At 49.8% G+C, this 26,645-nt stretch overlaps 1 protein-coding gene across 1 annotated transcript in view; it reads left to right on the top strand.

Annotated features, from left to right (window-relative positions):
• SYP (synaptophysin) overlaps window positions 1-26,236 on the top strand; it is a 37,162-nt gene extending 10,926 nt beyond the window's left edge. Inside the window, exons 3-7 of the mRNA XM_056856188.1 lie at window positions 17,735-17,859; window positions 19,954-20,152; window positions 21,190-21,381; window positions 23,203-23,503; window positions 25,997-26,236. Of these exons, the coding sequence (XP_056712166.1) occupies window positions 17,735-17,859; window positions 19,954-20,152; window positions 21,190-21,381; window positions 23,203-23,499 (813 nt within the window). The 3' untranslated portion in view covers window positions 23,500-23,503; window positions 25,997-26,236. The remainder of the gene's footprint in view (window positions 1-17,734; window positions 17,860-19,953; window positions 20,153-21,189; window positions 21,382-23,202; window positions 23,504-25,996) is intronic.
• The last annotated feature ends 409 nt before the right edge of the window (window positions 26,237-26,645 follow it).

The following is a 26,645-nucleotide window of genomic DNA, read 5'->3' as shown; positions in this document are numbered from 1 at the left end:
ATCCCAGGAAATCTCCAGCTAGTACCTGGAGGTTGGCAACCCTGCAGGTACAGGATGCAGTGATGGACATCCATGCGCGACGACGCCACTTCCGGCGCAACACGGAAGCACCAGCATCACACTGGGGAACGCTCTATCACTCTCACCAAAACTCTATGGTTTCCATAGAGTTTGGGGAGAGGATAGAGCGTCCCGTCCCCCCCCCCCCCCCCGGTGTGATGCCTGCGCTTCTGCATCATGCCGGAAGTGGCGTTTTCATGCACGGACACTGATCACTCCCCCCCTTTCAGCCAGCCTTCTTCCACCCACCAAACAGCTGAGTGTTTTTGGGGCAGAGGCTAGGGTTGCCAACCTCCAGGTGGTAACACAAAACAAGTAACAGCACGTAGCTCAAAATTATTCAGTATATTTCCAACCTACCACACAGATACAAACTAACTCTAAATACCCAGTACACAATACATGCAACACACAACAAACAACGTGGTAAATCCCGGCTTGCGAAGCGTTTTTCTTGCTTTGTATGTTGTACAATCCAATGAATGCCTGGATCAATCACGCCGGGGTTGCGAGCCAAAGAGAAGATTGATGTAGGAACGTGTATCCTAGGTAATTTAGCACGTTTCACCATAAGGCCCAACAGGTTTTCTGAAGTTACATTGTCTCCCTTGGCCCACCCAGGTATCGCCATTAGGTAGTATGAGATTGCCTGCTATTAGTGGTAGGTTTGCCAACCCCCAGGTGGTGGCTGGAAATCTCCTGCTATTACAATTAATTTCCAGCTGATAGAGATCAATTCACCTGGACAAAAGGGCCGCTTTGGCAATTGCACTCTATGGCATTGAAGTCCCTCCCCTCCCCAAACCCCACCCTCCTCAGGCTCTGCCCCAGTAACCTCCCACCAGTGGCAAAGAGGGACCTGGGAACCTAATTAGCAGGCACCTGGGAACCCTACCTGAGATTATTGCTAAAAATGAGCTTTCATAGCAATTGTCCCGAGTACCCTAAAAGTGATGGTCGACCCGTGCTTGTTCTGGAGAAAACTATTCCCATAGCAATTAGGGTTGCCAGGTCCCTCTTTGCAACTGGCAGAAGGTTTTGGGGTGGAACCTGAGCAGGGTAGGGTTTGGGGGGGGGAGGGACTTCAATGCCATAGAGTCCAGTTGCCAAAGTGGCTGTTTTCTCCAAAGGAACTGATCGCTATCGGCTGGAGATCAGTTGTAATAGCAGGAGATCTCCAGCTAGTAACTGGAGGCTGGCAACCCTACCACTAATAGCAGGCACTCTCCTACTACCTAATGGAGATACCTGGGTGGGCCAAGAGAGACAATTGTGGGGGTGTTACTCAAAAACAGGAAACCCTTTGCAAGAGGCTTCTGCGGCAGGAATAAGAAAGAGCAATGGGTTTGATCTGGGGACTACAGGGATTAAAGAGAAGACATCGAGGAGGAATAAGACAGATGTTTTGAAGTGTGACCTTGCAACCTTTGGGGAGGGGGAGTGTTATGTAAGTTTGAAGCAGAAATTGGTTGAGCATTAGGGTTGCCAACCTCCAGGCAGGGCCTAGAGATCTCCCGGAATTACCATTGATCTTCAGACTACAGTGACCAGTCCCCCTGGAGAAAATGGCTGTTTGTTGGGTGGGGTGTCTGGTATTATACCCTGCTGAGGTCCCTCCCCAAACCCTGCCCTCCCCAGGCTCCACCCCAAAATCTAGAGTTGCCAGGTTCCTCTTTGCCATCAGCAGGAGAGGGGAGGGACTTCAATGTCATAGAGTCCAATTACCAAAGCGGCTATTTTCTCTAGGTGAACTGATCTCTATTGGCTGGAGATCAGTTGTAATAGCAGATCTCCAGCTAGTACCTGGTGGTTAAGACAAAAAAGGAACCCTATGCTGTAAAGGGAGAGACTCAATCAAAAAGGAAAACAGTACCCGGCTCAATTATATAACCACCAGTTGTATGTATTAATTATATGAACAACAATATATACAACACACAGTGCTAAACAAGGAAACAATAGTGCACACAATACTACAAAACCAGCCCCAAAAAACATAACCCACAAAGACAAACAAACTTACAAATGAAAGCCTTCCACAATATTACAAATGAAACTTACAAGTGAAACTTACAAATGAAACTTACAATGAGACGGACAAGCTCATAGTAGGGTATTCAAGAAAGCCATGTGAATATTCCTTATAATATTCCTACCTGAACATGTTTCCAAATGACCACAGAGGGTTCCTACAGGAAGCTTAGGTAAAGGTCCCCTGTGCAAGCACCGGGTCACTCCTGACTAGGGCTGTCAAAAAAAAAAAAATTCGGTACAGTTCGGATTCGGCCGAATTTGGCCCTTGTGGTAGGGCTGTCAATTCGGTTCGGCCCGAACTGAAAATCAGCCGAATTTCCCTTGATTCGGCGGTTTTTAGTTCGGACGGATCCGAACTCAAAACTGGCGGGCAACCGGGGGGGCCGAATTCAGCGAGTTCGGGAGTTCGGCGAATAAATTCGGCCAATTCGGGGCCGTCAGTAAGCAGCATAACCTTCAGTAAGCAGCATTCTCCTCCCCCGGCCAATCGGTGGCCAAGCTGGGTCTTCTTCTGGCCAATCAGTCAGGATTGAGTGCTGGAGGAATCAGCTGATGTGCGGCCGGCCGGGGAAAGAGAGAGAGAGAGGGAAATCCTCATGTGTGTGTGAGGGGGTGCTTGTGCACATTCGCTCCTTTCCGTGGCTGCAGGGGGCGCATTTTTTGGGGTACCGACCCCAAACTTTCAGGGGATATTCAGACAGGTTTTTTTAAGAGACCACCCAAGTTTTGTAAACATTGGGTCAGGGGGTCCCGAGATATGGGCTCCCCCCCTTTTTTCTTTCCATGGCTGCAGAGGGCGCATTTTTGGGTGTGCCGACCCCAAACTTTCAGCGGAGCATCAGACTAGGCTTCTTAAGGTACCCCCCAAGTTTTGTAAACATTGGGTCAGGGGCCCCCGAGATATGGGCTCCACCCCTTTTTCCTCTCCCCCCTTTTCCATTTTCGTGGCTGCAGGGGGCGCTTTTTTGGGGGTTCAGCCCCCAAACTTTTGTCATAGCTTCAGAGAATCCCTCTTAAGAGACCACCCAAGTTTTGTAAAGATGGGTTCAGTGGGGGCTGAAATATTGGCTCCCCCCCTTTTCTCTTTCCATGGCTGCAGGGGGCGCATTTTTGGGTGTGCCGATCCCAGACTTTCGGCGGAGCTTCAGTCAAGGCTTTTTAAGAGACCACCCAAGTTTTGTAAACATTGGGTCAGGGCCCCCCGAGATATGGGCTTTCCCCTTTCCCCTATTGGGATGAATGGATCACCCTCGAGAGATGCATACATATGGATCTTATATTGGATACAAATGGAATCATATTGGATTACCCAGCCTCCCAGCCCCTCCTGCTGGAACAGAAGACAGCCACAGTAAGACCCCTTTGGGGGCTTTAATCTATATTTTTTCTTTTCTGTGTGTGTGTGTGGGGGAAAGCAGAGTCTGTGTGTGTGTGTGGGGAGGGAGCAGTTTCTGTGGGTGGGGGGGGGAAGCCAAAGGGGGCTTTTGCCGGTTCTGCCTGTGTGTTCCCCCTCCAGTCTCTCTCTCCCTGGTTTGAGGGGGGGCTTCATTTTTATTCTTCAGGTTTTTCCTCATTCATAAGATCAGTTAGGTTATTGATGCTTGCTCAAAACTGGTTTTCAAATGGTGACTTAAAGAATGCATCTGCCTGGTCCCAAGTCCAATGCAAAAGGAGACATTCCACCCCCTCCTGCTCATTATGCATAGCTAGCTGCCTCTGTCCCTTTCCATGGTATGCAAACTCCCAGGTGTCAGGTGTTGCTATGCACTGTTGCAAAGGTTTTGCATTGCGTGCTTGTGTTGCTTTGCAGTTGTATTGTTTTGCAAAATTCTTCACACCTGCCCCGCCCTTTGCATATTTGCAAAGGGGTTGCTCTGCAGTTGTGTTGCTTTGCAAAGTTCTTAGCACCTGCCCCGCCCTTGCTCTCATCAGCTGTTTGTCGGCCGGGAGCTTTGTGCGTGGGCGGCAAGCTCTGCGGAGAGATCCACATTAAGAGTGGGGGGGACCCCTTTCAGGGCCCATATCTCAGCCCCCCCTGACCCAATCTTTACAAAACTTGGGGAGTCTTTCAATATACGTCCTTTGAAGCTCTGCTGAAAGTTTGGGACCTCTAAGCCCAAAAATGCCCCCCCCAGAGCCGCGGAAAGGCGCGGTTGTGTTTTTAATGGCTTTATTCGGCCGAATTTTTTCCCCGAACTTTGAATTCCCGCCGAATTGAACGGATCCGAAGTGGGGGAGTTCGGACTTCGGCACGTACCGAACCCACAAGGGCCAAATTCGGCCGAATCCGAACTGTACCGAATTTTTTTTTTTTGACAGCCCTACCTTGTGGGTTCGGTACGTGCCGAAGTCCGAACTCCCCCACTTCGGATCCGTTCAATTCGGCGGGAATTCAAAGTTCGGGAAAAAAATTCGGCCGAATAAAGCCATTAAAAACACAACCGCGCCTTTCCGCGGCTCTGGGGGGGGCATTTTTGGGCTTAGAGGTCCCAAACTTTCAGCAGAGCTTCAAAGGACGTATATTGAAAGACTCCCCAAGTTTTGTAAAGATTGGGTCAGGGGGGGCTGAGATATGGGCCCTGAAAGGGGTCCCCCCCACTCTTAATGTGGATCTCTCCGCAGAGCTTGCCGCCCACGCACAAAGCTCCCGGCCCGACAAACAGCTGATGAGAGCAAGGGCGGGGCAGGTGCTAAGAACTTTGCAAAGCAACACAACTGCAGAGCAACCCCTTTGCAAATATGCAAAGGGCGGGGCAGGTGTGAAGAATTTTGCAAAACAATACAACTGCAAAGCAACACAAGCACGCAATGCAAAACCTTTGCAACAGTGCATAGCAACACCTGACACCTGGGAGTTTGCATACCATGGAAAGGGACAGAGGCAGCTAGCTATGCATAATGAGCAGGAGGGGGTGGAATGTCTCCTTTTGCATTGGACTTGGGACCAGGCAGATGCATTCTTTAAGTCACCATTTGAAAACCAGTTTTGAGCAAGCATCAATAACCTAACTGATCTTATGAATGAGGAAAAACCTGAAGAATAAAAATGAAGCCCCCCCTCAAACCAGGGAGAGAGAGACTGGAGGGGGAACACACAGGCAGAACCGGCAAAAGCCCCCTTTGGCTTCCCCCCCCACCCACAGAAACTGCTCCCTCCCCACACACACACACAGACTCTGCTTTCCCCCCCACACACACACAGAAAAGAAAAAATATAGATTAAAGCCCCCAAGGGGTCTTACTGTGGCTGTCTTCTGTTCCAGCAGGAGGGGCTGGGAGGCTGGGTAATCCAATATGATTCCATTTGTATCCAATATAAGATCCATATGTATGCATCTCTCGAGGGTGATCCATTCATCCCAATAGGGGAAAGGGGAAAGCCCATATCTCGGGGGGCCCTGACCCAATGTTTACAAAACTTGGGTGGTCTCTTAAAAAGCCTTGACTGAAGCTCCGCCGAAAGTCTGGGATCGGCACACCCAAAAATGCGCCCCCTGCAGCCATGGAAAGAGAAAAGGGGGGGAGCCAATATTTCAGCCCCCACTGAACCCATCTTTACAAAACTTGGGTGGTCTCTTAAGAGGGATTCTCTGAAGCTATGACAAAAGTTTGGGGGCTGAACCCCCAAAAAAGCGCCCCCTGCAGCCACGAAAATGGAAAAGGGGGGAGAGGAAAAAGGGGTGGAGCCCATATCTCGGGGGGCCCTGACCCAATGTTTACAAAACTTGGGGGGTACCTTAAGAAGCCTAGTCTGATGCTCCGCTGAAAGTTTGGGGTCGGCACACCCAAAAATGCGCCCTCTGCAGCCATGGAAAGAAAAAAGGGGGGGAGCCCATATCTCGGGACCCCCTGACCCAATGTTTACAAAACTTGGGTGGTCTCTTAAAAAAACCTGTCTGAATATCCCCTGAAAGTTTGGGGTCGGTACCCCAAAAAATGCGCCCCCTGCAGCCACGGAAAGGAGCGAATGTGCACAAGCACCCCCTCACACACACATGAGGATTTCCCTCTCTCTCTCTTTCCCCGGCCGGCCGCACATCAGCTGATTCCTCCAGCACTCAATCCTGACTGATTGGCCAGAAGAAGACCCAGCTTGGCCACCGATTGGCCGGGGGAGGAGAATGCTGCTTACTGAAGGTTATGCTGCTTACTGACGGCCCCGAATTGGCCGAATTTATTCGCCGAACTCCCGAACTCGCTGAATTCGGCCCCCCCGGTTGCCCGCCAGTTTTGAGTTCGGATCCGTCCGAACTAAAAACCGCCGAATCAAGGGAAATTCGGCTGATTTTCAGTTCGGGCCGAACCGAATTGACAGCCCTACTCCTGACCCATGGGGTGATGTCACATCCAGATGTTTCCAGGGCAGGCAATGTCTATGGGGTGGTTTGCCAGTGCCTTCCCCAGTCATCTTCCCTTTACCCCCAGCAAGCTGGGTCCTCATTTTACTGACCTCGGAAGGATGGAAGGCTGAGTCAACCTTGAGCCGGCTACCTGAAACCAACTTCCGTTGGGATCGAACTCAGGTCATGAGCAGAGCTTGGACTGCAATACTGCAGCTTAACACTCTGCGCCACGGGGCTCTTACAGGAAGCTTATAGGAACGAATTTCTTGTTTAGCACTGTGTGAAGCAGAGAGTAGGAATCAATGGTCAGTTCTCACAATGGCGGGATGTGAGCAGTGGGGTGCCTCAGGGATCTGTGTTGGGACCGGAGCTTTTCAACCTGTTCTTCAATGACCTGGAGTTGGGGTTAAACAGTGAAGTCGCCAAGTTTGTAGATGACACCAAATTATTTAGGGTGGTTAAAACAAAATCGGACTGTGAAGAGCTCCAGAAGGACCTCTGCATACTGGAAGAATGGGCATTAAAATGGCAAATGAGATTCAATGTGAGTAAGTGTAAAGTGATGCATATTGGGACAAAAAATCCCAACTTCACATATACACTGATGGGATCTGTGCTGGCAGCAACAGACCAAGAAAGGGATCTTGGGGTGGTAGTGGATAGCTCAATGAAGATGTCAACCCAGTGTGCGGCTGCTGTAAAAAAGGCAAATTCCATGCTGGCCATAATTAGATGAGGAACAGAGAATAAAACTGCTGATATCATACTGCCCTTGTACAAATCTATGGTAAGACCACACTTGGAATACTGTGTACAGTTCTGGCCACCACACCTAAAAAAGGATATTACAGAGCTTGAGAAGGTGCAGAAAAGATCAACCAAAATGATTAGGGGACTAGAGCAACTGTCCTATGGGGAGCGGTTAAGACGCTTAGGGCTGTTTAGCTTGGAAAGAAGGCGGCTAAGGGGAGACATGATAGAGGTCTATAGAATTATACATGGTTTGGATACTAGAACACAGGGTCATCTGCTAAAGCTGGAGAGCGAGAGATTCAAAACAGATAAAAGGAAGTATTTTTTCACACAACACATAGTTAAATTGTGGAACTCCCTGCCCCAGGATGTGGTGATGGCTGTCAGCTTGGAGGGCTTTAAGAGGGGAGTGGACATATTCATGGAGGAGAGGGGTATTCATGGCTGTTAGTTAGAATGCATACTAGTCATGCTGCATACCTATTCTCTCTAGTATCAGAAGAGCATGCCTATTATTTTGGGTGCGGTGGAACACAGGCAGGATGGTGCTGCTGCACTCATCAGTGTGTGTGTGTGTGTGTGTGTGTGTGTGTGTGTGTGTGTGTGTGTGTGTGTATATATATATATATATATATATATATATATATATATATATATATATATATATATATAAATACATATACTGTAATTGGTGGATATGTAATTGAGCTGCAGGCTGTTTTCCTTTTTGATTGAGTACCTGGAGGTTGGCAACCCTACCCAAATCTCCAAGAATCTCCCAGCCTGGAGCTGGCATCTGTCATTCCCATTGCAAAAGGTCCCTGCTGCAGGCGCCTGTTTGTTGTTTATTTCCCAAAAGCATTTTTATCCTGCATCCTCAGAGACCAGTTCGAGGTGGCACGCCAAAGAAAACAAGATCAGCCCGTTAAAATTCATAGTCATTAAAAACCAGCCAATGAAACCTAGAAGTATACAAGCACATGAAAATCCCAGAAGCATAAAACTTGAGAAATCATAGTTTGTTAGGGTTGCCAACCTCCAGGTGGGGCCTAGGGTTGCCAACCTCGGGGTGCTAGCTGGAGATCTCCCGCTATTACAACTGATCTCCAGCTGATAGAGATCAGTTCCCCTGGAGAAAATGACCACTTTGTCAGTTGGACTCTGTGGCATCAAAGTCCCTCCCCTCTCCAAACCCCACCCTCCTCAGGCTCCGCCACCAAAACCTCCAGATATTTCCCAACCTGGAGCTGGCAACCCTAGTGGGGCCTGGAGATTTCCCAGAATTACAACTGATCTCCAGACGACAGAGATCAGTTCCCCTGGAGAAAATGGCTGTTTTGGAGGGTGAACTCTAGGGCATTATGTCCTGCTGAGGTCCCTCCCCTCCCCAAAACTCACCCTCCCCAAGCTCTACCCCCCCCAAATCTCCAGGTGTTTCTCAACCAGGAGTTGGCAACCCTACTATGTGTTCCTAATAGGGCAGAGACATTCTTGAGGGCCATCAAACAACCCATCTAGGCCTTCAGGATGGAAAGCATGCCTGGATATTTTCCTAACGGGTGGCACATCTATGTTCTCTTCTTACTTACCCGGACATCCAAATCCTGGGGAAATTCTACATGTATGTTTTGAAGCCATTCCAGATGATTCACCCCATAGAGCTATTTTAAGCCTTTTCACCATCAGAAGGAATTAACTCCCTGATCCTCCAAATGTGGAGCAATGCTAGCATACGCTATCAAGATCCCTGAATGCATATTATTTATTTATCTGTTGGCATCCGTCCATCATGTTGTTGTTCAGACAATTGGGTAAGTACAGAGGAATAATAAAGCGAAGGCACATCTTTCCAAGAGCCTCCCTTGCGCTAAAGCCTTGACAATAAATGGATCATTGTTATTTATTTCTTTTAAAAAATTACTAACCACCTTACGGGAGCTCAATTTACAATCAAAATAATAAAATATTAAGAAGAAGATCTGGAATGATGTCAAGTCTTGATGTCAAGATTCCAAGTCAGGCTGGAGCAAGTAGGACCCATCCTCAACCGTACTGGTGTCAAGGCCCAGGGTCTACTGGTACTAGGGTTGCCAACCTCCAGGTGATGGCTGGAGATCTCCAGGAATTGCAACTGATCTCCAGGCTAGGGAGATCTGTTCCTCTGGAGGAAATGGCTGCATTGGAGGTTGGACTGTATGGCAATATACCCTGCTGAGGTCCCTCCCCTCCCCAAACCCCATCATCCCTAGACTCTACTCCCAAATCTCTAGGACGTTCCCACCTTAGAGCTGGCAACCCTAACATGCAAGGCTGTGTGTGCAGCAGAGGGGAAGAGTGGAAAAGCTATCCAGCCAGAGAGTAAGAGCTGGAGGCAGAGGTCACCAAGGCCATTTATGCACGGGAGGTTTTGCCTTGCATTTGCCGCTCTCTAGATGCACATTTTCCCCATCCAATTTCTCAAAACTCTGCATGGGGGCTTCTTTTTGAGTTTTGAGAATTCAGATGGGGAAAATGTGCATCTAGAGAGCAGCGAATCCAAGGCAAAACCTCCCATACACAAATAGGCTGCCTAATTCACACCTGCCGAATAATGCACTTTCCATTCACTTGCAATGCACTTTGCCGCTGGATTTTACTGTGTGAAATGGCAAAATCCACTTGCAAACAATCATTAAAGTGCATTGGAAGTGCATTATTTGGCATGTGTAAAAGCGCCCTAATTAACTGTTCAGTAACATATGATTGTGTGGTTCAGGAACATGTGGAGAGCCAGCATGGTGTAGTGGTTAAGAGCAGTGGTTAGGAGCAGTGGACTCTGATCTGGAGAACCAGGTTTGATTCCCCACTCCTCCACATCAGCAGTAGACACTAATCTGGTGAACCAGGTTGGTTTCCCCACTCCTACAAATGAAGCCAGCTGGGTGACCTTGGGCTAGTCACAGCTCTCTTAGAGCTCTCTCAGCCCCACTACCTCTGTTGTGGGGAGGGGAAGGGATTGTAAGCCAATCTGATTCTTCCTTAAATGGTAGAGAAAGTTGGCATATAGAAAACAACACTTCTTAGTTTTCCTTGCTATCAAAGTCTCCCCATAGAAATGTTCACCCACAAAGACTGGGCCGACACTTAACCTTCCTTTGCCCAGGCAATCTGGAACACACCTTGTCTGGCACACACAATTCCACCACTTTCCCCGCTTCATTCTTTCATAAATACATATCCGTGTGCCCCATGCTTTAGATAAACCCTAAATCCCTTGATCTGTCAGGTTGTCCAGCAATTCTTAATCCATCTTTTCTTGTGTTTTGCAAACCACTCGCCTAGAGGCAGAGCGGCACTGGTATTTTGAAAGGATTCAATGCTGTAGTGTCCAGTTGCCAAAGCAGCCATTTTCTCCAGCTGAACTGATGTCTATCGGCTGGAGATCAGTCGTAATACTGAGAGATGCCCAGCTACTGGTGTAGTGGTTAAGAGCGGTGGTTTGGAGCGGTGGAGTCTGATTTGGAGAACCGGGTTTGACCCGCTCCTCCACATGAGCTGCAGAGGCTTATCTGGTGAACTGGATTTGTTTCCCCACTCCTACACACGAAGCCAGATGGATGACCTTGGGCTAGTCACTCTCTCTCAGCCCCACCTACCTCACAGAGTGTCTGTTGCGGGGAGGGGAAGGGAAGGTGATTGTAAATCGGTTTGAGTCTCCCTTAAGTGGCAGAGAAAGTCGGCATTTAAAAACCAACTCTTCTTCTTCTTCTAGTACCTGGCAACCCCATCCCCTGGATCAAATCTCATCCAAAGCCATAAACTTTCCAAGAGGTCCTAAGCAAGCCACTCTTTCTTAACTAGGGTTCCCAACTCCAGGTTGGGACATTCCTGAAGGTTTAGGGGTGGAGCTGGAGGAGGGCGGGGTTTGGGGAGGGGAGGGACTTCAACACCATAGAGTCCAGTTGCCAAAGCGACCATTTTCTCCAGGTGAACTGATCTCTATCAGCTGGAGATCAGTTGTAACAGCGGGAGATCTCCAGCTAGTACCTGGAGGTTGGCAACCCTATGGCAAGCGGTCCCCCCCACGTCTCCACCAGAGAAGGGTGAATAGATCAGCTTTTAGCTTCAAAAGCTTCTGGCGTTCAAATGCGCTCTGGTCCATAAAAGTTTACCCTGAAATAAAATCTCTTTAAGGTTCCGCAATACTCCTGTTCATTTGTGGATGCAACAGTCCAACAAGATACCTCTCTGGCACCTATGAATATTGCCACCATATGTTTGGGCTGCCTGTAAAGGTGGGTCACCTGTGCCCCTAATAGGATTACCAACCTCCAGGTGGAGTCTGGTGATCTCCCAGAATTACAGCTGATCTCCAGATCAGCACCCCCGGAGGAAATGGCAGCTTTGGAGGGTGTACTCGATGGCAATGTACCCTGCTGAGGTCTGTCCCCTGCCCAAACCCATCCGTCCCTCCCTAGGCTCCACCCCCAAATATCTAGGAATTACCTACCTGGAGTTGGCAACCCTAGCCCATAACCTTGCACCTGACACCGTGGGACATCCGTAGCCCAGGCACAGGGTTTCCAGTTCCGGGTTGGAAAATACCTGGAGATTTTGGGGGGGGGAGCCGGAGGAGGGCAGCGTTTAGAGAGGGGAGGGACTTCAATGCTGTAGAGTCCACCTTCCAAAGCAGCGATTTCCTCCAGGTGAACTGATCACTGTTGCCTAGAGATCAGTTATAATAGCAGGAGATCTCCAGCCACCACCTGGAGGTTGGCAACCCTACCCAGGCACCATGGCTGTGGTGTATATATATATAGGCTCCTCTGCCTCTATCGGTCATTTGCTCATGAACACAATTGAAGCTGCCTTATACTGAATCAGACCCTTGATCCATTAAGGTCAGTACTGTCCACTAAGACTGGCAGTGGCTGTATCAGGTCTCATCAGGCCGAGGTCTTTCTCATCCTTTTAGCTGGAGATGCCGGGGGTTGAACCTGGGACCTTCTGCATACCAAGAAGATGCTCTACCACTGAGCCACAGCCCCCTCAAATACCCATGAAGCTGCCTTATGTTGATCAGACTCTTGGTCCATCAAGGGCAGCATTGTCTACTCAGACTGGCAGCGGCTCTCTAAGGTCTCACCTAGAGGTCTTTCACATCACCTGCTGCCAGATCCTTTAACTGGAGTTGCCAAGGATTGAACCTGGGACCTTCTGCATGCCAAGCAGAAGCTCAACTGCTAAGCCATGGGCCCTCCCAAAATGGCTTATACTGAATCAGACCCTCGGTCCATCAAAGTCAGTATTGTCTACTCAGACCAGCAGCGGCTCTCCAAGGTCTCAGGCTGAGGTCTTTCCCATCACCTACCACCCAGTCCTTTTAACTGGAGATGCCGGGGATTGAACCTGGGACCTTCTGCGTGCCAAGCAGATGCTCTACCACTGAGCCATGGCCCCCTTCCCCCAGTCATTCATTATATTTGCAATATTTACAGGCCGCTTAATCACACTGCTTTAAGCAGCTCACAATAAAATCCATAATGACCTATTTTAAAACACACAGAGAGACGCACGCCACGTCTCGCCGGCCATCCAAGTAAAACAGGTACTTAAAAACCATCCTTGCTCCCTGGCGCTTTCTTCTGGGCTCTGAAGGGAGATTAGAAATCGAAGGGAGCTGAAGCATGAAGGCAGGGGGGCAGACAGCGAAGTGGGTCAGGCTGGGTTAATATCTGGTCCCTGTTCAGCCGCTGGGGGGGGGGATTAAAGAAGAGAGCAGATGCCCTCCCTCGTTCTCTTGACTGTACTGGGCTCACGCAGTGCTCTAAAAATACTCGCGCCAGCACAGCGAGTTTCTCGGCTGATCCGTGATGACTGTGAACCAAAACCCCTCCTCCAGCCCCAACGGCCCCGGGATTACCGCTCAGCGGCACCAGAAGATTGCAGCTGGGGAGACCATCTGTTAGGTCTTCCTGGCACTGCCCCCTGCCGGCCCCAGTTAAGGTTGCCAACTCCGGGTGGGGAAATCCCTGGAGATTTGGGAGTGGAGCCTGTAGAGTGAGTTGAACGTATGAAGCTTCCTCATACTGAATCAGACCCTTGGTTCATCAAAGTCAGCATTGTCTACTCAGACCAGCAGCAGCTCTCCAGGGTCTCAGGCAGGGGTCTTTCACATCACCTACTTGCCTGGTCCCTTGAACTGGAGATGCCGGGGATTGAACCAGGGACCTTCTGCATGCCAAGCAGATGCTCTACCACTAAGCCACAGCCCATCTCCTAGGCTCTCCAGGGGCTCAGGCAGAGGACTTTCACATCACCTACTTGCCTAGTTAGGGTTGCCAACTGCCAGGTAGTATCAGGAGATCTCCTGCTAATTCAACTGATCTCCAGCCGATAGAGATCGGATCACCTGGAGAAAAATGGCTGCTTTGGCAATTGAACTCTATGGCATTGAAGTCCCTCCCCACCCCAAACCCTACCCTCTGCCCCAAAAATCTCCCGCCGGTTGAGAAGAGGGACTTGGCAACCCTATGCCTAGTCCCTTTAACTGGAGATGCCATGGGCACTCCCCAAATGGCTTATACTGAATTAGACCCTTGGTCCATCAAGGTCAGTATTGTCTAAGGCCGGCAGCGGCTCTCCGTGGTCTCAGGCAGAGGTCTTTCACATCACCTACTTGCCTGATCCCTTGAACTAGAGATGCCGGGGATTGAACCTGGGACCTTCTGCACATCAAGCAAATGCTTTACCACTCAGCCACAGCCCATCTCCTAGGCTCTCCAGGGACTCAGGCAGGGGTCTTTCACATCACCTACTTGCCTAGTCCCTTTAACTGGAGATGCCATGGGCCCTCCCCAAATGGCTTATACTGACTCAGACCTTGGTCCATCAAGGTCAGTATTGTCTACTCAGACCGGCAGTGGCTCTCCGGGGTCTCAGGCAGTGGTCTTACATGGGACCATCTGCACGCCAAGCAGATGCCCTACCACTGAGCCCCTCCCCATTCCTTTCCTTTTATTATTAAGCTCGCATGACCAAAGGTCTTGAGCATAAAACCAATAAAATCACAGGAGATCAAACAGAAAAACCAATGAAACATGACAGAACAAAACAAAACAAAACACAAGATACCAAATGAATAAAATGCATGTGTCTCAAAAAATCTACAACGCATTAGGAAGCAAGATATACCAATGAGCCTATACATTTTCTCTTTTTTAAAAAGCGAGTTCAGTGGGCTATGATTCCGAGGAGCCCGTCCTCCAAAGGAGCCATTTTCTCCAGGGGAACTGATCTCTGTAATCTGGAGATCAGTTGTAACTCCAGGAGATCTCCAGGCCCCACCTGGAGGATGGCAACCTCAGTACAGCCATCTTCCCTCAGGAGCCTGGAGTTCCCAAGGATACCATGATAAGGCTCCAGCCTCTAGGCTTGCCAGGATGATGATGATGATGATGATGATGATGATGATGATGATTTATAACCCACCCTCATTCTTGGCCAGGCAGGGCTCAGGAAATCTCTGGAGATTCCTGGGGAAATTATTTGAGATTCTTGGGTCGGGTTGCCAGCTCCAGGTTGGGAAATACCTGGAGATGTTGGGGTGGAGTCTGAGGATGGTGGGGTTTGGGGAGGGGAGGGACTTCATTGGGGTACGATGCCATAGAGGTAGGGTTGCCAGTTCTCTCTTCACCCACTGACACCTTTCCTGTGCCCATGCGTGATTTTAGAAAGTGGGAGGGGCCAGGTTAGGGTTGCCAGGTCCCTCTTTGCCACTGTCGGGAGGTTTTTGGGAAAGAAGGTGAGGAGGAGCCTGAGGAGGGTGGAGTTTGGGGAGGGGAGGGACATCAATGCCATAGAGCTCAATTGCCAAAGTGGCCATTTTCACCAGGTGAACTTCTCTCTATTGGCTGGAGATCAGTTGTAATAGCTGGTGATCTCCAGCTAATACCTGGAGGTTGGCAACTCTACATAGAGGCCTCCTTCCAAAGCGGCCATCTGTTGAACTGGACTGGTTTCCCCACTCCTACACATGCAGGCAGCTGGGTGACCTTGGGCTAGTCACAGCTCTCTTAGAGCTCTCTCAGCCCCACCTACCTCAGGGGTTGTTTGTTGTGGGGAAGGGAAGACAATTGTAAGCTGTTTTGATTCTTCCTTAAGTGGTAGAGAAAGTTGGCATATATAAACCAACTCTTTTTCTTCCCCCTTGGTAGGGGAGATAGCATATTGGGAGAGAGGTTGATTTTGAGCAGAGAAATGGCAGAGCAAGGGTTAACTGTTCACTCATACACACACACACACTGCAACACCCCCAGAGCTCCTTTTTGTTAATCTGTAACGCTACCCACAACTATCAGATTCAGGACTCAAGGAGATCACATATCATCTGATTCCATCCCTAAGATGCAGCCTGCAGACTCATACAGTTTGCCTCGGGGCCATGCAGGGAAGGAAAAGGGAGCTTAACCCTTCAGCCTCCGCTCAGTTTTGCTCTTTGAAATTGAGCTCCCTGCTTTGCGGTTAGCGTTTGAAAGGAGAAAAGGTGTGTCCGTTAAAAACATACGTTTTCCTTTAAAATGCTAGTAACCAAGCAGAGAGCCTGGTTTCAAACGCCAAAACGCCTGGTTTCAAACACCAAAACCGACTGAGGGTTGAAAGGTAAGGCACCCTCTCCCTGGCACGGCACCAAGGCAAACTGAGGCTTCAGGATTCTGCAAATTACCTTTTATGCATGGCCTTCATCTCATCAGTCTAATCCCTCTGCTGATAAATTTTCTGGGTTTCTGTGTAGCTGTACGTTTCTAGCACTGCCCCCCTCCTATTTCACCCGCTATGAGGTTCCTTGTGTGTGAGAAACTGCATATTGTTATGACAGGAACGAGGTAACAGAAATGAGGGACATGCATACTGGATGGGAGATACACTTCTGGGTAGCGGTGCGTGTGAACAAGGTCTTGGGGGACGGGGGGACCGTACGTTCAGTGGAACAGCAGCCAGCGTGATGCAGCGACAAAGAAAGGTAATGCGATCTTGGGGTGCATCACCAGAGGCATAACATCCAAATCGCAAGGTGTCTTAGTTCCGCCGTACGCTGCATTGGTCAGGCTGCACCTGGAGTATTGTGAGCAGTTCTGGAGGCCTCGCTTCAAAAAGGATGTGGACAGAATCGAGCGGGTGCAGAGCGACAAGGATGACCAGGGGCCTGGAGACCAAGCCCTACAAAGAAAGGCCAAGGGAGTTGGGAATGTTGAGTCTGGAGAAGAGGTTGAGGGGGGACACGATTGCTCGCTGGAAGTATTTGAAGGGCTGTCACTTAGGGGAGGGCAGGGAGCTGTTCCTGTTGGCAGCAGAGGATAGGACTTGCCATAATGGGTTTAAATTGCGGGAGGAAAAATATCAGCTGGATATTAGGGAGGGAAATTCTCAGTAAGAGTTGTTTGACAGTGGAATCAGCTCCCTAGGGAGGTGGCGAGCTCCTGCTCACTGGCAGTCTTTAAGCAGAGGCTGGACAAGCACTTGTCAGGGATGCTCTAGGCCAGGGGTCGGCAAACTCATTAGTCAAAAGAGCCAAATATCAACAGTACAATGATTGAGATTTCTTTTGAGAGCCAAATTTCTTAAACTTAAACTATATAGGTAGGTACACTGTTTATTAACTTAATAAACTTTAATTAAAGTTTTAAGTCTTAATTAAACTATAGGTACACTGAATGAAACTTGATATCATACTTAATAGTGATCTTATTTATTGATAATAGTGATCTTATTTATTTATAAAAATTAAATTGTAAGTCCCTGCCATTTCCCCCTCCCCATCCGGAGTCCTCGTCTGGAGGCCTGGTCTACCGCCATAAAAGCCTATTGGTGGACCTGGCCTCTGGCTGAGGCCCATTGGAAGGCCAGGTCTACCTATTGGCTTTCTTGGCAGTAGACCTGGCCTCTGGAGGCCCATAGAAGCCAATTGGTAGACCTGGCCTCTGAAGGGGGACTTTTTCCCCCTCCTCGGAGTCCAGGTCTACCCCCAAGAAAGCCAGTGGGTAGACATGGCCTCCCAATGGGACTCAGCCGGAGGCCAGGTCTACCAAAGGAAGCCCGCCATTGAGGGCAAGGGAAAGGGGGACCCGGCCATTCTCCACTGCAGGGGGGGGAGAGACAGCACACCCGCTTGCCTGCTCTCTCTCTCTCTCTCAGGCGCGCCAGCTCCGCAGCCCGGCTGCCGGCGTGAGCAGGCACAAGAGCAGGGGCTCCAAACCAAGTTCGGAGAGCCGCCCTCAATGGGCCAAAGAGCCGCATGCGGCTCTGGAGCCGCAGTTTTGAGACCCCTGCTCTAGGCTGAGCCTGCATTGAGCAGGGGGGTTGGACTAGATGGCCTGCATGGCCCCTTCCAACTCTATGATTTTGTGATTCTATGACATGTCCCAGATGTGGTTTACAGATTCTCTCACCAATGTCAATCCAATAGTCGTACATGGAAACGACTACCATCTAAAAGTAGGAAGGAATGAAGTAGCCGACATTCCCATGATCTCTCTCTCTCTCTTTCTCCTTCTTTTTGTCCCCAGATCTTTTCCATCTTTGCTTTTGCAACGTGTGGCAGCTACTCCGGAGAATTCCGCCTGAGCGTCGAATGCGCCAACAAGAGTGAGAGCGACCTCAGTATAGATGTGGAGTTCTCCTACCCCTTCCGGTGAGTTTGGGCCCTTGGCTGGGGGGGGGGGGAACCCATGGTGGGCAGAGAGATGGCAGCCCGCACAGAGTGGGCGATGGGCTGTAGGGACGAGTCCCAGTGAGCATTTCAAGAGAGGTGTGGTCGATTCTCACATCTCAAAGAACAGAAGAACACAAGGGAAGCCCTGCTGGATCAGACCCAGGCCCCGTCAAGACCAGCAGTCTGATCACATTAGTGGCCAACCAGGTGCCTCTAGGAAGCCCACAAACAAGGCAACTGCAGCAGCACCATCCTGCCCGTGTTCCACAGCACCTAATATAATAGGCATGCTCCTCTGATCCTGGAGAGAATAGGCATGAACATAAGAACATAAGAAAGGCCCTGCTGGCTCAGACCCAGGCCCATCAAGTCCAGCCGTCTGTTCACACAGGGGCCAACCAGGTGCCTCTAGGAAGCCCACAAGCAAAACGACTGCAGCAGCATTGTCCTGCCTGTGTTCCTCGGCACCTAAGATAATAGGCCTGCTCCTCTGATCCTGGAGAGAATAGGTATGCATCATGACGAGTATCCATTTGGACTAGTAGCCATGGATAGCCCCCTCCTCCATAAGAACATAAGGGAAGTCCTGCTGGATCAGACCCAGGCCCATCAAGTCCAGCAGTCTGTTCACACAGTGGCCAACCAGGTACCTCCAGGAAGCCCACAAGCAAGACAACTGCAGCAGCATTGTCCTGCCTGCGTTCCACAGCACCTAATATATTCGACAAGCTCCTCTGATACTGGAGAGAAATGGCATGAAGATAAGAACAAAAGAAAAGCCCTGCTGGATCAGACCAAGGCCCATCAAGTCCACCCGTCTGTTCACACAGTGGCCAACTAGGTGCCTCCAGGAAGCCCACAAGCAAGACTACTGCATCAGCATTGTCTTGCCTGTGTTCACAGCACCTAAAATAATAGGCCTGCTCCTCTGATCCTGGAGAGAATAGGTACGCATCATGACGAGTAGCCATTTGGACTAGTAGCCAAGGGACCTGGCTGGCTCCTGTGTGAACAGACTGCTGGACTTGATGGGCCTTGGTCTGATCCAGCAGGGCCCTTCTTCTGTTTTTCTGTTCTTATGTCACCTCGGGGATGGAAACTAGTCAAAGGGTCAAAATTACTCTCTTTAGAGAACAAAATACCAACCCCAAACACACACACACACACACACACACACGTGAGGGGGGAAACTCTCCACAGACCAGATTTGTAATCTGCCGTGATTTTGAAGGATGCTGTAGTGGAGAGGCAGCCAGTCACACAGTGAAGATCCTTGCGCTGGGGAGGCAGCTGCTGCCAAAACCACATTTTTTTTAAAAAAAATCTGTGCCGCCAATCAAATGTCCAGTGGCTAATCAGCAGAGGGACCTGACAACCCTAACGTGGCCCCTCCTACTTTTAAAAATCACATGTGGGTAGGGTTACCAGGTACCTCTCTGCTACCGGCGGGAGGTTTTGGGGGTAGAACCTGAGGAGGGCAGGGTTTGGGGAGGGGGGGACTTCAATGCCATCGAGTCCAATGGCCAAAGCGGCCATTTTCTCCAGGTGAACAGATCTCTATCAGCTGGAGATCCGTTGTAATAGCAGGAGATCTCCAGCTACTACCTGGAGGTTAGCAGCCAAAATCACTTTCTAGCGCCCAAATGTGGGTAATTCAAACAAGGTGCCCCTTATGGCTTAACAATGCAAAACTAAAGCACACTATGCCAAAAAACTAGTGTATTGTGTAACCACAAACGTTAACCCATGTTGGCAGTTGCAAGAAAACATACAAAACAACTGAATTACAGCCTGATAGTAATAGTCCATATCTAACACAATTTGTGACTGATATAATAGTTCATAGATGCCAATAAATAAATGGGTTTCCGGTAGTCATTCCCATTTCGCTCAGGCTTCTTCAATAAAGGCAATTCTATGATGCATGTTCATACTCAAAACATATGTTCCAGAACCAGGCACGTAGCCTCTCATTACTAGTGAATGTCTCGCTGAGTCATCTGTCCAAGAGAAATAGCTACCCTTTTGGGATGACTGTATCTACCTTCTTCTATTCTCTGCTTCCCCATCCAGGCTCCACCAGGTGTATTTTGACGCTCCGGCTTGTAAAGGACATGAGACGGAGAAGGTCTTCTTGGTCGGAGACTACTCCTCTTCCGCCGAGTTCTTTGTCACCATTGCAGTCTTCGCCTTCCTCTACTCCCTGGCTGCGATGGTCGTCTATATCTTCATGCAGGACAAGTACAGGGAGAACAACAAGGGACCCATGATTGTAAGTTCCTGGACTTGGCCGGGCACGGCACACTTCACTTGCAGGTAGGGTTGCCAACCTCCAGGTGGTGGCAGGAGATCTGCTATTAGAACTGATCTCCAGCCAATAGAGATCAGTTCCTCTGGAGAAAATGAACACATGAACACATGAAGCTGCCTTATCCTAAACCTTGGTCCATCAAAGTCAGTATTGTCTACTCTGACTGGCAGTGGCTCTCCAGGGTCTCAGGCTGAGGTCTTTCACATCACCTATCTGCCTAGTCCCTTTAACTGGCGATGCCGGGGATTGAACCTGGGACCTTCTGCATGCCAAGCAGATGCTCTACCACTGAGCCACAGCCCCTCCTATGGCTGCTTTGGTAATTGGACTCTATGGCATTGAAGTCCCTCCCCTCCCCAAACCCTGCCATCTTCAGCCTCTGCCCCAAAAACCTCCCGCCAGTGGCGAAGAGGAAAATGGCAACCCTACTTGCAGGGGACAGGGGATGCTCACAGCAACCGAGGCTATGACCCATAAACATTTCCCAAGAACCCGCAAGCTTTCTAGGATGCCTTTTAAAAACTGTGGGAATGGAAAGAGACTGGGGAGGGGGTTGGACTCTGTTTCCAGGTCCAGCCTAGGTAGGGTTGCCAACTTCCAGGTACTAGCTGGAGATCTCCTGCATTACAACTGATCTCCAGCCGATAGAGATCAGTTCCCCTGGAGAAAATGGCCACTTTGGCCATTGGACTCTATGGCATTGAAGTCCCTCCCCTCCCCAAACCCCACCCTCCTCAGGCTCTGCCCCAAAAACCTCCCATTGGTGGTGAAGAGGGACCGGGCAACACCAAGCATTGGGTTGCCAACTTCGGATTGGGAACTTCCTGGAGATTTGGGGGGCGGGTCCTGAGGAGAGCGGGGTTTGGGGAGGGGAGGGACTTCAATCTCGTGGAGTCCAATGACTTCCCAGCTCAGCTTCACCATCATCCCGTAGCTCCCCCAGAGCCCCATTTCATGCTTTAGAGAAGGGTAGTTCTGACCCGGTTTTCCTGCCACAGGATTTTGTCGTCACGGCCGTTTTTACCTTCATGTGGCTGGTGAGCTCCTGCGCTTGGGCCAAGGGCCTGTCCGACGTCAAGATGGCCACCGATCCCGACGTGGTGATTGAAGGCATGAAGGTGTGTGAAGAAAAAGCCAACACCTGCAAGGAGATCCGGGAGCCGGTCACCTCTGGCCTCAACACGTCTGTGGTTAGTCCTCCTATATATGACAAGGATATGTGTGTGTGCGGGGGCAGGGGGTTGTACATTTGCTCACCTAAGTTCAGAGCGTCTCAGTCAGAGGTCTTTCACATCACCTGCTTGCCTGGTCCCTTTAACTGGAGTTGCCAGGGATTGAACCTGGGACCTTCGGCATGCCAAGCAGATGCTCTACCACTGAGCCACGGCCCCTCCCCAACACATGAAGCTGCCTTCTAAATCAGACCCTTGGTCCATCAAAGTCAGTATTGTCTGCTCAGATCGGCAGTGGCTCTCCAGGGTCTCAGGCAGAGGTCTTTCCCATCACCTACTTGTCCGGTCCCTTTAACTGGAGATGCCAGGGATTGAACCTGGGACCTTCGGCATGCCAAGCAGATGCTCTGCCGCTGAGCCACTGCCCTCCCCTGAGGGCTAGGAAGCCCCTCTCCCCATTTGAAATGGCAATCCTGGTTTTAAAAATGCTTGCCAGGATCACAGGACTTCATGTCAAAGTGCAGTTTGGCCCTTAAGCTAAGAGAAGAAGAAGAGTTGGTTTTTATATGCCGACTTTCTCTACCACTTAGGGCAGAATCAAACTGGTTTACAAGTACCCACTGGAAGGGTGGTATCTTGTTCGCCTTGCTATAGCTGCCCTGACAGAGATGAGCAAGGCTAGCCCGATCTCGTCAGCTCTGGGATGCGAAGCAGGGTCAGCCCTGGTTACTACTTGGATGAGAGAACTCTTGGGTACAAACCATAGATTTGGGGCACTGATAGAGGATTGCATGCTGTCCACACACCACACCACCCCCGTTTTGCTCCCACTAATCTACTGAGCAAGGCTGGGGGCCAGGTAGGGCTACCAACCTCCAGGTGGTGGCTGGAGATCTCCCAGAGATCAGTTCACCTGGAGGAAATGGCCGCTTTGGAAAGTAGACACTATGGCATTATACCCCACTGAGGTCCCTCCCCCATACCCCACTTCCTCAAGCTCCACCCCAAAAATCTCCAGGTATTTTTTAATCCAAAGTTGGCAAGCCTAGGGCCAGGGCAGCAAGAGGCACCCCTATAGATGGGGAAGGACTCCCTGTCTGAGAAAGGCAAATGTGATCTTGGGCTGTATCAACAGAAGTATAATGTCCAGATCACACGAAGTGATGGTATCGCTTTACTCTGCTCTGGTTAGACCTCACCTAGAGTACTGTGTTCAGTTTTGGGCACCGCAATTTAAGAAGGATGTTGACAAGCTGGAACGTGTCCAGAGGATGGCAACGAAGATGGTGAGGGGTCTGGAGACCAAATCGTATGAGGAAAGGTTGAAGGAGCTGGGCATGTTTAGCCTGGAGAGGAGAAGACTGAGAGGTGATATGATAACCATCTTCAAGTACTTGAAGGGCTGTCATATAGAGGAGGGTGCTGAGTTGTTTTCTGTTGCCCCAGAAGTTCGGACCAGAACCAATGGGTTGAAATTAAATCAAAAAAGTTTCCATTTAGACATTAGGAAGAATTTTCTAACAGTTAGAGCGGTTCCTCAGTGGAACAGGCTTCCTCGGGAGGTGGTGAGCTCTCCTTCCCTGGAGGTTTTTAAGAACAGGCTAGATGGCCATCTATCAGCAATGCTGATTCTATGACTTTAAGCAGATGATGAGAGGGGGGGCATCTTGGCCATTTTCTGGGCATGGAGTAGGGGTCAATGGGGCCGTGGGGGGTAGTTGTGAATTTCCTGCATTGTGCAGGGGGTTGGAATAGATTACCTTGGTGGTCCCTTCCAATCCTATGATTCTATCATTCTATGGCTCATTCTTTCCTATCACTTGGTCCTTCTGTCCCCAGGTTTTCGGCTTCCTGAACCTGGTGCTTTGGCTGGGGAACCTGTGGTTCGTCTTCAAAGAGACAGGCTGGACCACCCCTTTCATGAAGTACCCGCCCGCCCAGGAGAAGCAGCCAGCACCCGACACCTATGGCGACACCTACAACCAAGCCCCAGGCTACGGCCAGCAGGACACGTACGGGCAGCAGGGCGGCTACCAGCCCGATTACAGCCAACAGGGCTATGGCCAGCAGGGAGACTACGCCCAACAGGGCGGTTACGTCCAAGGCGGGCCCACGTCCTTCTCAAATCAGATGTAGGCGGGTGAGTTCTGATAATTCATTAATGCATATTGCAGCCATGAGTTGGAAGCAAATTGAAGGCACTTAACACACACACACAGAGAGAGAGAGATGGATCGTGGGGTCATTAAATCAGTTGTTAAAATGTTCTCTGGTTTTAGACCTCACGTAGAGTATTGTGTTCAGTTTGGGGCACTGCAGTTTAAGAAGGATGTAGACAAGGTGGAACGTGTCCAGAGGAGGGCGACAACGATGGTGAGGGGTCTGGAGACCAAGTCCTATGAGGAAAGGTTGCAGGAGCTGGGCATGTTTAGCCTGAAGAGGAGAAGACTGAGAGGAGATATGATAACCATCTTTAAGAACTTGAAGGGCTGTCACATAGAGGAGGGTGCCAAGTTGTTTTCTGTTGCCCCAGAACGTCAGACCGGAACCAACGGGTTGAAATTAAATCCAAAGAGTTTCTTGCTAGACATGAGGAAGAATTTCCTAACAATTAGAGCGGTTCCTCAGTGGAATGGGTTTCCTCGGGAGGTGGTGAGCTCTCCTTCCCCGGAGGTTTTTAAGCAGAGACTAGACGGCCATCTCTCAGCAATGCTGATTCTATGACCTTAGGCAGATCACGAGAGGAAGGGCAACTTGGCCATCTTCTGGGCATGGAGTAGGGGTCACTGGGTGTGTGTGTGGGGGGGAGGTAGTTATGAATTTCCTGCATTGTGCAGGGGGTTGGACTAGATGACCTTGGTGGTCCCTTCCAACTCTATGATTCTATGATACCGGGCAGGATATTGCTCGGCTCTCACCCATGTCTCATGTACCTGTGACAGGGTTTTTCCAGTGGTGGCCCCTCATCTTTGGAATTCCCTTCCCCTGCAGGCACACCTGGCTCCTATCTTCTGCTCTTTTAGGTGTCTGCCCAAAATATTTATTTTTGTCCCAGCATTTAACTAAGGACTTGGATCTTTCAAATATTGTAAAATAGCTCTCATTTGCTTTTTTTTTAATCTATATTTTATTAAGATTTTTCAAACAAACAAACAAACATATAATCACACATACATTCATACACAGTTTATACTCCTTCGGAGAGTCTTGTTTGCTTTAATGACTGTATCTAGGGTTGCCAGGTCCCTCTTCGCCACCGGCAGGAGGCTTTTGAGGTGGAGCCTGAGGAGGGCGGGGTTTGGGGAGGGGAGGGACTTCAATGCCATAGAGTCCAATTGCCAAAGCGTCCATTTTCTCCAGGTGAACTGATCTCTGTTGGCTGGAGATCAGTTGTAATAGCAGGAGATCTCCAGCTAGTTCCTGGAGGGTGGCAACCCTAACTGTATCACTGAAAGGTCTGTTGGCTATATAATCAAGACAGTATAGGACTTCTTTTAAAATTGTTTTGATAGTTTGTTTCTAGCGGTTTCTGGTGTGCGAATAGTCCGACGCTTTCAAATTCAGCTCTGAGCCAGAGGGTTACATTTTATTTTATTTTTATCTTAATTTACTCCTCGGTTGTTTTATCTAGGTTTCTTTTTTTAGGTTTTATTTTGCTACTTTGTTATTTTAAATTGGTTCCTATCCTCTTTAATTGGCTGTTACTTTTACTTCCAATCCATCTAGCCTAAAGACCACATTACAAGAATCGTTTTAAGCTGCTACACTGTTTTATGCTGCTTTATGGTCTAGTTGGGTGTTTGGTTGTGTGCGTTGGTTTAAAAGTTTGTTAATTTTAACTATCTTTATGCCGCCTTAATGATTTTTATCATATTTTATTAAGGGACCTCCCTTGAGAAGGTTCTCTGGAGAGATGATGGCATAGAGGTTTTCTAAATAAATAAAGATCTTCAGTTACGCATGATCTGCTTAACCTATATAGGTTGCAGCATACGTGTACTAGTTGAGGGTCTATAAAGAATTACAGGATAGGGAAATTAGGAAGCATTAGTAAATTAGGAGGGCGGGGTTTGGGGAGGGGAGGGACTTCAATGCCATGGAGTCCAATTGCCAAAGCGGTAGGGTTGCCAACCTCCAGGTAGTAGCTGGAGATCTGCTATTACAACTGATCTCCAGCCGACAGAGATCAGTTCACCTGGAGGAAATGGCTGCTTTGGCCATTGGACTCTATGGCATGGAAGTCCCTCTCCAAACCCGGCCCTCCTCAGGCTTTGCCCCGAAAAACCTCCCACTGGTGGAGAAGAGGGACCTGGCAACCCTACAAAGCGGCCCTTTTCTCCAGGGGAACTGATCTTGAGCGGCTGGAGATCAGTTGTAGTAATGGGACATCTCCAGCTAGTACCTGGAGGTTGGCAACCCTACATAGAGTCCACCTTCCAAAGCAGCCATTTTCTCCAGGGGAACAGATTACTACCCCCTGGAGATCAGTTTTAACAACGGGAGATCTACATCCACCACCTGGAGGTTGGCAACCCTAGGGATTTGTGTGTGTGTGATTGGGGTGTCTGCCATAGGCCAGCCTCTCTGTCTCCCATTACTCATCCGCTTTTCTCTTTCTTTCTCTCTACTACAGGTCCCTACTCCCAGTAGGAGGCATTGTGAGGAGGAAGACGCCGTCCGGTCCCCGCCCCCCGTGTCCCCTTGTGGAGGGGAGAGGGGGGGCTTGTGGGTGCTTGCACTGGGAGGGGGCCGGCGGGGTCCCCTCCCAGGATGAATGTAGATGTTTGTGCTGTTTATATATATATTATATATATATATGAGAAATTACAACTAGAGATAGACCGCCCCCCCCTTCCCACTGCCTCATGCACACACAAACTGCCCTACAACGTGACCTACCCCCCCTTCCCCGGGGACAGCTGCTTACCTGTCTGCTGTTCCTTTGCTCCCCTCCCCCGTGCCCCCTAGCACCCCACCTAAATAAACCCACCTGCCCTTCTCTCCGCCCCACCAGTTCCCCACTGCATCCCCCGGTCCATCCCACCCGATATTACGGCAGGCACCGCATGGCTCTCTCCGCCTTTGGGGACACTCCTCCCATCTCATTGCCAGACACCCCCCCCCCCGCCCTCCTCGGTCTCCCCTCTGGATGCCCCTACAGAAAGCCGGTTGTGTGTGGGTGAGGTGTGTGGGGGGAGAATCTGCCATGGGGTCCTCTTTGGACGTCTTCCGGAGCTGGGGCGGTTTGGGGGTATCTGAACGTCAGGCCAGTTTAGGGGCTC

Source organism: Euleptes europaea, chromosome 1 (genome assembly GCF_029931775.1).
Source record: "Euleptes europaea isolate rEulEur1 chromosome 1, rEulEur1.hap1, whole genome shotgun sequence".
NCBI classification, from domain to species: Eukaryota; Metazoa; Chordata; class Lepidosauria; order Squamata; family Sphaerodactylidae; genus Euleptes; species Euleptes europaea.
The sequence above is the reverse complement of the archived record's forward strand: the minus strand, read 5'-3'. Positions and strand labels throughout refer to the sequence as shown.